Source organism: Nanorana parkeri, unplaced genomic scaffold, assembly GCF_000935625.1.
Source record: "Nanorana parkeri isolate BGI_ZX_2015 unplaced genomic scaffold, ASM93562v1 scaffold14, whole genome shotgun sequence".
NCBI classification, from domain to species: Eukaryota; Metazoa; Chordata; class Amphibia; order Anura; family Dicroglossidae; genus Nanorana; species Nanorana parkeri.
In genome coordinates this window covers 3,098,121-3,108,936 of record NW_017306282.1, presented here as the reverse complement: position 1 = coordinate 3,108,936, position 10,816 = coordinate 3,098,121, and the positions used below count along the sequence as shown (strand labels likewise).

The window sequence follows — 10,816 nt, the reverse complement described above, 5'->3', positions numbered from 1 at the left end:
GATAGAATCACTAAGGAGTCCCTATGCAAGACCAATTTTTAGGAACTCCTTTTAACTGCTGGCCAACTAAAAAGACTCTGCATCGAATGACAGCTAGATAGAATTAAGTAATGTCCAAGTACACATGACAGTGGGGGTCCCAGCACCCATTTGACCTCCATTTAGTTAAAATAGATATCTAAGTCAAAGAAGGCCCTTAGGTAGCGGCAAACAAAAGGGGTTTGTGGGGGTGCTGAATATCAAATTAAGAAGCCACTACTCTATAGGCCTTTTTGCATATGTTATAGTAGACACTGTAGTAGCGCATTTAGCTTTTTTTGCCCTCTTCTTCTGATCTAACCTAACTCCCCCTCCCCCTCCACAGATGCATACTTATATTGATCTGATGGATGCCATTTCACTATTTTTTAACATCCATTGGTGCAAGTCTTCACTGTCCTGGCTGCATCTGTAGTTTAGTGCACCATAGACTTCTATAGGGCTGTGTCCCAAGGCCAGAGACCATCAGAGATGGTTCCATAGAAGTCTATAGGATTGGAAAGTGAAGACATGGAGTATTGGATGTTAACAAAGAGCGTCAGATTGAGGTAAGCATGCATCTGCGTAGGGGAAGGGTGGATTAAGTTAGGCCAGCGGAAGGGGGCAAAACGAATAAGTGCACTCATTCATTAAGGGTCCATTGCTTACCATTAGGAGAAGCAAGGAGCGAGCATCTCACATTTCACCAAGAGCACCATCTGCTGGTGAGTATCAGATTGCAGCCCATATGGACATTAAGCCATATTAAGCCAAACTCCAGCCACATTTGTGTCAGTTTTAGGTAAGAAGAAGATTAGGTTAGAACCTGTGTCAGGTTCTATAAGCTGTTTGTGTCCCTCACTAAGGATATTTCCTTTTCTGTTTAACCGCCGTCAAATAGGGAAAAAATACGAGATAATCTCTCCAATAGGGACAAAGCGAGCAAAAACAATCCAACAGAGAGCTGAAACCTTCCTTATACTACCCAAAACTGGGGAAAAAAAATATTAACTGGATATGGCATTCAACCACTTCAGGACCAAAATACATATATAAACAGGGTGGTCCTGAAGTGGCTATACCAAGATCATGGCTGCTGCAGCTATACTATGTAGATGAACTTTAGTCCACCAAATAATCAACGGATAAGGATTATATGTTTTACAAAAGCGACAATAGAAGGCATAGACTACCAAATGATAGAGATATAAATACTTGCAAATTGTGGAAATGTTGACAAACTTTACAACTGATCAGCTACAGTTAAAATATATGCCATATTATTTACATTTTTGTAGTGCACAGTACCAGTAAGAACCCAGAAAGCAGTTCTGTTTTTATCCAAATAGGAACTTATTTAACATAAAAATCATCATTGAAATAACTTACATTAGAAACTTTTTTTCATCAAACATTATTATCATAAACATATAAATGTAGTTACATAATTTCCTTCTAAAAAAATCTTATTAAATAATAATATACATGCACTTCCTAATATCGAAAGCTGAGTTTCGAGGTATGAGAAGTATATACATACTTCTGAATGGGTCAAGGACTTTAAGTTTATTTTTCCTACAGGAAAATAAGGAACAAAAAAAGTAGAAGTCCTTTGGAAAACAGCGCTCTCGAAATTCAACCGTCAGGGATAAATAAGGTTTACTGTACTAAATAAAAAATAGCACATTTTGTCACTTTTTTTTGTCTTTTAACATTTCATTAAATGGCAGTAAGCAGATTTTGGATGGGCAGGGGTCACAATGATTCTATAGAAATAGCTCTTTCCAAATATACATATATTCTGTAACGGTATAAATATTTTACCTGGGAGATTATTCACATGTGCAAAATTAAAAGACATTTCAGTTGTACGAAGTTCATATTCGTGGAAGAAAATGTGTGACGGTCATTGCTGGTGAAATTTTCGTTCCTCTTTTAATTTTCCCATTCTTGCTTAATCCAAGGTAAGCGCCTTTGTATAGATGAGACTCGTAGGCATTGTAATTGTTTGATAGCAGGATTTCCTTAAACTTGCATTCATCCTGAAACGATGCCTGGACAAGAAAGAAAAAAGGTATTAAAATGTACATTCTGAAAACAGAACATACCAGTAGTGGAGGAAAGGAGCAGATGTGGCCTGCCCTTCAAGTATTTTCTCAGTATATTTTTAGCCCTGCAATGGTATGTTTAAGCCAGGTATACACGTAGCGAATTTCGGCCGGTTCCTGATAAACCGGCCGAAATTCGCACAGTCGGTGCCGCTGTCGGCTCACTTCCACCCGGCATTCCTCAATCAGTCGATCGAAGGAGCCAATTAGAAATTCATACAAATGCCATCATGCACCTGCCTCTGGAGGTCATGCCTGCGGCGGTCAGAGTCTTGCAATGCCTAATGAGATTTGTAGTGTCACCGCACGTGGAAGGCCCAAGTCTAACTATTCCCACTTTACAGCCTCCCTGCAGTGCAGCACCTATGAACAGACCTGACTGTAGCCACAAGCTGAGGACAAGCAGGCTGGGGCTGGCTGCCAGCCTGAAGCAGGCCCCATCCGTTTGTTCTAAGCTTATGGCCAAACCTGGGTTTGTTCATAGAGCAGTGATGCGGCAAGCTGTATGCAAAGCACCACGGTATGTGCCATACACAGTAGATTTCAGGTAAACTCAGTCCCACCTCTCCCAGCCTTCTCATAATTACCTTAAAATGTCAAAACATTTTATATCAGATTCCTATGTGTTTGTGTTCTTGAGATATAACAAACATCTTTTAATTGGCTGTTAACTTTTTATTTCAACATGAAAGGTTGTGAAATGACAATCGGATCAGTGCAGAGCTTCTCCATAGTTGTAGCAAGCCACCCACACATTGGTTTCCCCAACTGATGACTGCTGCTCTTCATGGACTTCATGGAATTTTGTTTTCCTGCATGCTGATTTGCTACTTAGATGGCAGGAAATGTTGACCTTTAGCACCTCAAAAAATGTTATCTATTCACCTTGTAATTCTACATACAGTCAAGTGAAAAAGAAAGTACACCTTCTTTAAATTCTATGGTTTTAAGTATCAGGACAAAATAAAAATCAGCAACAACACATGACTTATTACACCGTGTCATTATTTTTTAAAATACAAACATAAAGCCAAAATGGAGAAGCCATGTGTGAAAAACTAAGTACACCTTATGATTCAATAGCTTATAGAACCACATTTAGCAGCAATAACTTGAAGTCATCATTGTCTGTATATATTTATCAGTCTCTCACATCATTATGGAGGAATTTTAGCCACTCTTCTATACAATCTTTTTTAAGTTCATTGAGGTTTGCGGGCATTTGTTTATGCACAGGTCTCTTAAGATCCCACCACAGCATTTCCATTGGGTTGAGGTCTGGACTTTGACTGGGCCATTGCATTACTTGATTATTTTCTTTTTTAGCTATACTGTTGTAGATTTGCTGGTGTGCTTAGGATCATTGTCCTGTTGCGTGACCCAATTTTCGGCCAAGCTTTAGCTCTCGGACAGATGGCCTCACATTTGACTCTAGAATACTTTAGTAAACAGAGGAGCTCATGGTCATCTCAATGACTGCAAGGTGTCCAGGACCAGTGGCTGCAAAACAAGCCCAAATCATCACCCCTCTACAACTGACAGTTGAGGTGTTTGTGCTGATATGCTGTGTTTGGTTTTTGCCCATCATGGCGCTGTGCATTATGGCCAAACATCTCCATTATTGTCTCCTCTGTTCAAAGCACATTGTTCCAGAAGCTTTGTGGTTTGTTCAGTAGCAACTTTGCAAACCTAAGCCATGCTGCCGTGTGGTTTTTAGAAGAAGCTTTCTCCTGGCAACCCTTTAAAAAAACAGACTTATTCAGTCTTTCTCTTATGATACTGTCATGAACTTTAACATTTAACATGCTAACTGAGGTCTGTGGAGTCTGAGTTGTAACTTATGGGCTTTTTGCTATTTCTGTGAGGATTGCACGGTCACCATGGGTTGAATTTTCTGGGACGTCAGCTACTGGGAAGATTGGCGACTGTCTTGAATGTTTTCCACTTATCAATAATCTTCCTCACTGATGATGGACTTTAAATTGTTTGGAAATTGATTTATAACCCTGTGTGATGGGCAGCAACAACTACTTCTCTAAAGCTGGCCATACACATTACAATTATCTGCAGATTTTCTGTGGTCAGATGGAAAAGGTGCACCAGATTGCTCCATCTACACATTAACTGTGTGGATGGAGTAATCTCCACCTGGGCCAATCTGTTGCACTTTCTCCATCTGACCACAGAAAATCTGCAGATAACTGTAAGGTGTATGGGCACCTTTAGATCATTGCTGATGTCTTGCCTCCTTGGCATTGTGTTAACACACACCAGACTTCCCCAGACCATCAAACCGCTAAAACTTTGGCTTTTATAGACATGGTCACACTTGCTGATGATTAGTTAATCAAGGGCATTTGATTAGCAGCACCTGCCTGCTACTTAGCTTCCTAATTCATATGGAAGCAGTAAGGGTGTACTTAGTTTTTAACACATTGTTTCTACATTTTGGCTTTATGTTTGTAAAAAAAATAATGACACAGTGTAATATGCAATGCGAGTTCATCTGAGGTTGTTTATCTACGGTTGTATTCAGCTAATTTTAAGACCTGCTAAGGACCAGATGATTTTTTTTGCGTCTAGATACTTAAAACTATGGATGCACCGATACCGATACTAGTACTCATACTTGCCCAAATGCTCCGATACCTTCCCCGATACCGGAACTTCCAGTCAGAGGAAGATTTCCTCTGACCGGCAGTGCCGTAAGGGAACATGGAGCCGCCTCCCGGCTTCCTGATTGGCCAGGAAGCCGGTTTACCGGCCAATCAAAATCAAGCCGACCTAACCAAATGGAGCCAGCTTCCCGGGCAATTGGGAAGCCAGGCAGTATGTCATTACCACTGCCCGACTTCCTGATTGCCCTGGAAGCCTGCTCCATGCCAGTGGAAGCACCGGTATCGGTACTCTGTCACAGCAAGTACTGAAAGCAAAGTATCGCTACTCAATACCGAAAAAACGGTAGCACTGCATCCCTACTTAAAGCCATAGAGTTCAAATAGGATGTGCTTTCTTTCTCACACAACTGTATATGTTTACCCAAAAGATGGAGTCACATTGAAAGACGATAAAAAATAAAATTGCAAAGTTCTGTGACAGCCACAAGTACAATACGAACCAACCATTAGTGAGCTACCAGTTTCCTAGTGAGGGTTAGAAGGTGATGCTTGGTATTTCAGTGGCTGATAAGGACAATATATCAACTATCTTTTTCATTTCCTCTAGTTTGAGTTAAAAAAAAGCATCCCCATATGCAAGCAAATTTTTAAATGTAACTTTGCATATGTGTATGTAATATTGAGGCAGCCATATTGTAGAATAACAGATCAATAGTGCCTTGTGATGTCACTAAGGCAGTACACAGAGATAACATGACATACCATGTGACGGATGTCTGTTTCATTACTGTACAGCCACCTAACTTATCTCTGAACCATATTCATTTCTCTGTCAGACTGCAAATGGCTAACTTGGCAAGTCTACTTTCTTCCACTTTAAATAAGCCTTTTAGCATCTTTACTAAGTGCATAGAGAGTATGGGAACAAGATGTACTTAGCACAAGAACATGCATGATCCTGTGGTCACCACCACTGAAAAGATTAGTAAGATGTGTTCTTATTTAGACACTGAGCTACAAAAGGAATGGCTTTCTAGGAACACTACTGCTGTATAATTGTACTGTGCACCCTGCAAAATATCTAAAAGAATAGCAACTTGTCTTCAAGGAGCAATGTTGCTATTATATCACCAGCCATGGGCACCCCATGGAGCTCTGTCCATGGGTTAAATTTTCCAGCATGCTTTCTTAGCTTCTGGAGACAGGAGTTCAGCAATAGGGATAGCAAAGATAGCAGCATCTACTGTGCTCACTTACAAATTTGTTATAGTGCCTACGGCATTTGTACATACATTATGTGCTATTAATAAAGTTGTTGTAAAAGTTGTAACAGTTTCCATTGTAGACCTTAAAATGCTTAGCTATGCCCCTGGCTGAAAAGGTTGGGACTTGTAGTTTGTCACAGCTGGAGGCCTATAGTTTGTCTAATATTAAAAACCTATGTCATAATAACTTATACTAGAACTCTGGACAGATATCAACAGAAACACATTAATGCAGCTGTGTATATTGTATATTAATAAATATTTTTTTAGTTTAATGAGTCTAGCTACCTGAATTTAACTTGGTATCAGGGTTGCCACCTGTCCAGGATTGACCCGGACAGTTCGGGTTTTGAAGGCTGTGTCCTTGTTTTTATGGCAGCAGAAACCCAGACACAAGATGTCAGGCAGACAGGGGCAACCAAAATTCAGATAGGGGCTACTGGTCCCCCACTGAAAATAGTCTCTACTGTGATAGTTACATAGGAATGGGTGACATTATTTACATATGAATAAGACACGACTCATGCTCCCAAAAAAATGTCCATGCGCCGCTAGAGTGTTCGGGTTTCGTTTGAAAAAAAGGTGGCAACCCTACTTGTTATTAGCCCATTCCCTTGTTCAGTAAGGTTTGCATTGAGAATGGGAGAAGTGTAGCACAAGAAGCCAATCACTTGTGCTGCAGTTCAAAATGCATGCTGATAGGAGGAGAGGGAGTGAGAGATGAGTTCATCAAACTGCTGCTTCTCCTTTCACTGCCCATTCACAGGCTGGAGGAGGGACAAGATCTGTGTTACCTAACTGCAGCAGAGACAAAGGAGGTCACCTTCCCTGCCAGACAGGGCTGTGCTGTGTGATGGAGCTGTATAAATTTCAGGACTGGATGGACAGAAATACAAGTCCTCTGGCTGTTTGCCAAGAGTCCAGCTGTAACCACAAGCTGTCAGCAACCTATAAACTTATGCTCCACATTTCACTGGCAGGTCCGGCCCCCACTAATAATGGGAAACCAGTGTGGTTCCTGATCATGTGATCACATGATCGACAGCTGTGATATGTTCACTCTTTGGGTATTCTGACAGTGATGGGTTTGCTGCTGTCAGAATACCCAAACAGTGAAGCCAGCCAATTAGCTGCCTTCGCTGTTTGTCCGGGAATTTTCCATCCATCTCCTTTGGTTTGCTAAACAAAGGTTGATGGGTGTAAGGCTGCCAACAAGGCGACCCACTGTGTGAATTTTGGCTGGTCCATCAAGAACGGTCCAATATTCGCACAGAGTATGGCCAGCTTTACTGCCACCTCTCCTGCATTACTCTTTCTGCTACTAAATGTCCTCAGCCTGATGGCCAGCATCATTCAACCCACTTACTCTGAGCCCAGGTAGTCCGGGACTCGCCTGTGACTGGGCAGTGAAAGTAGAAGTGCTGCTGACTTCAGCTTATGCTTTTCCCCTCCTATTGACTATGATTAAGCCTCAGTAGGGGGTGAACCACGTCAGAGGAAGCCAACTGGTGGAGTGTCTTCTGTTCTTGTTTCGAAAAAGCTGATTTAAGTAGCTGCGAGTGATTGTTGTGTAGCCTTAGTAGTTTGTGTTGTATGCTGCTGGTGTTGCATGGCCTTTTATCGTGGCGGGGGAGCCATGCCATGGGATGACATTACAAGGTGACACAGGAAGCTGCAAAATAGCGACACCAAATTACGGTGCCACTATCCTGGCTATAAAGAGCGGCAGGAACGTCTGACTCTATTTTGGCCGGAACAACACATGACATATATGCAATTCAAACGTGTATTTCGCTGTTTGGCTGCAGTTCCAGTTTAGATTTCTGTGAGGATTATAAGAGGGCTGGTGTGTCACAAGATATTAAGTGGTCACCTTATAGCTGGCTCCTCTGGGTAAATCCCGGTATACCCAGAACCAGGGACTGACTGCGGATAATCCTCAACACTAATAGCTAAAACAGTCTAAAATAACGCCCTCATATCTGTGCATGAGGTCAGGCTGCACTTATAGTGCCCACCGGAATGAGCGTGACGTCAGTCCTTGCAAGGGTGGCGCTTTGCTCCTGTGTGCGGGGTGACCTTACTAGCTTAGTACAGTATGCTGAGATTTGGTGCCTTTACAAGACTCTTTGGAAAGTCATTATTTGTAAAGGATAAGAGCCTGTTATGACAGTCGGTGCCTGGAAGTCTACATCCAACAATAAATCTCATCCTTCTGCTTCCAAGTCGCATGGGTCAGATGCCACCTGTTAAGCTCTAACCCTCGGCGAGCTGATATACATTAGAGAGTCTGTTCTTTTTTATTTGACTATAACGTATTTATAGTGCAACTTATAGTTGAAAACAAATACACGATGGGTGACCAGATCCAAAAACAGGATTAGAAAACATGACATTTAATATTTCGCAGGGTAAAGAAAGACGCACGGATATAATCCCATAGCTCTAATTCTGTTTTGTGCTCGTGCAACTGAAATGAAAAATGCATGCATCGCTCGACATGAAATTAAAGTAGATGTAAACCCTAAATGAGTGAAATTTTTTTGAATAAGTATCATACACAATTACTGTTTTTTCTAATAAAATACTTGTTTTTACCTTTTTTTAATTCTTTGTTGCATTTTAGTGCTGCTGAGCATTTCTCGGGGCGGGTTTTTCTAATGGTGACAACAGCGGACCATGCCTGCACAATGTGTGCAGAAACAGTCACTTGTAGACCCCATTGGAAGCCGGGGGGACAACACATGAACCCAACTAGTTCACAGGGGCATAGTGTTGTCCTCCTATAATAGGAAGTGTCTTCACAAGGTGCTTCATGGCAAGATCACCAGACACAGAGGCGGCTCTCTAATTAGGCAAATTAGGCGGTCGCCTTAGGCCTCGCGCTCCCGAGGGCCTCGCGGCTGCCTAGTTTGCCCTATTAGAACGGCAGCCAGGTAACGTTGTGAGCTCTCAGCCCTGTCACTGTCAAACGGAGACTCTCAGTTTGACAGTGACAGGGCTACACAATTACTGTTTTTTCTAATAAAATACTTGTTTTTACCTTTTTTTAATTCTTTGTTGCATTTTAGTGCTGCTGAGCATTTCTCGGGGCGGGTTTTTCTAATGGTGACAACAGCGGACCATGCCTGCACAATGTGTGCAGAAACAGTCACTTGTAGACCCCATTGGAAGCCGGGGGGACAACACATGAACCCAACTAGTTCACAGGGGCATAGTGTTGTCCTCCTATAATAGGAAGTGTCTTCACAAGGTGCTTCATGGCAAGATCACCAGCCACAGAGGCGGCTCTCTAATTAGGCAAATTAGGCGGTCGCCTTAGGCCTCGCGCTCCCGAGGGCCTCGCGGCTGCCTAGTTTGCCCTATTAGAACGGCAGCCAGGTAACGTTGTGAGCTCTCAGCCCTGTCACTGTCAAACGGAGACTCTCAGTTTGACAGTGACAGGGCTGACAACTCACCTGTTTCCTCGATCGTCGCGTGGACCATCGACTCGGTTTTCTGGGCGGAGCTCCGCCCACCGGCCAATGAGAAGAGGCCTCACTCCTGGGAGGGCGGAGTTTAACTTCAGAAGCCGACGGAGCCATCGTTCTGCCAGCTCCAGCCTCAGCCCGCAAGAAGACACGGCCAGCACAGCACAGTAATGGAGTGGCAGCCTGGAGAGCCCTGTGGAAAGCAGGTGAGAGCCCTAGTTTAACCAGGGCTCTGTGGGGTCTCATCGGGGCTCTGAGGGGTCTCACCAGGAATCTGTGGGACTACCAAGGCTGGTTAGAACCCACAGCGCCCTAGTGAGACCCCACAGAGCCCTGGTGAGACCCCACAGGGGCCTGCTACCCTGGTGAGACCCCTGGTGAAATTCTTAGGTTTAACCAGGGCTCTGTGGGGTCTCATCGGGGCTCTGAGGGGTCTCACCAGGAATCTGTGGGACTACCAAGGCTGGTTAGAACCCACAGCGCCCTAGTGAGACCCCACAGAGCCCTGCTACACTGGTGAGGCCCCCAGAGCCAGGGCTCTGTGGGGTCTCACCAGGGCCCTGAGGGGGTCTAACCAGGCTGGTGAGACCGCACATAGCCATGCTGAGATCCCACAGAGCCCTGGTGAGACCCCACAGAGCCCTGGTTAAACCTAAGAATTTCACCAGGGGTCTCACCAGGGTAGCAGGCCCCTGTGGGGTCTCACCAGGGCCCTGAGGGGGTCTAACCAGGCTGGGGAGACCCCACATAGCCCTGGCGCTGGTGAGACCCTACAAGTTTAACCATGACTCTTTGGTATCTCACCAGAGCTCTGTGGGGTCTCCCCGGGGCTCTGTGGGTCTAACAAGGCTGGTTTGACCCCACAGAGCCTTAGTGAGGCTCCACAGAGCCCTGATGCCCTGGTGAGACCCCAGAGAGTTTTACAGAGCCCTGGTGCTGGTGAGAACCTACAGAGCCCTGGTGAGACCCTGCTAAGTCCTGGTTTTACCAGTGCTTCTTGAGGTCTCACTTGGGGTCTGAGGGGTCTAACCAGGCTGGTGAGACCCCACATAGCCCTGGTGAGACCCTACAGTGGGGTCTAACCAAGCTGGCGAGACCCTACAGAGCCCTGGCAAGACCCTACAGAGCCCTGGCGAGACCCTACAGAGCCCTGGCAAGACCCTACAGAGTCCTGGTGAGACCCTACAGAGTCCTGGTTTAACTAGGGCTCTGTGGGGTCTAACCAGGACTGGTAAGACCCCATAGAACCATAGTTTAACCAGGGCTCTTTAGGGGTCTCCCCAGGGCTCTGTGGGGTCTCACCAGACTGGTTAAACCCCACAGAGCCCTGGTGAGAC

General features: G+C 44.3%; 1 protein-coding gene across 1 annotated transcript in view; it reads right to left on the bottom strand.

The window, feature by feature from the left end:
- Window positions 1-1,895: 1,895 nt before the first annotated feature.
- FGF6 (fibroblast growth factor 6) overlaps window positions 1,896-10,816 on the bottom strand; it is an 18,450-nt gene continuing 9,529 nt past the window's right edge. Inside the window, exon 3 of the mRNA XM_018558016.1 lies at window positions 1,896-2,072. Within this exon, the coding sequence (XP_018413518.1) occupies window positions 1,896-2,072 (177 nt within the window). The remainder of the gene's footprint in view (window positions 2,073-10,816) is intronic.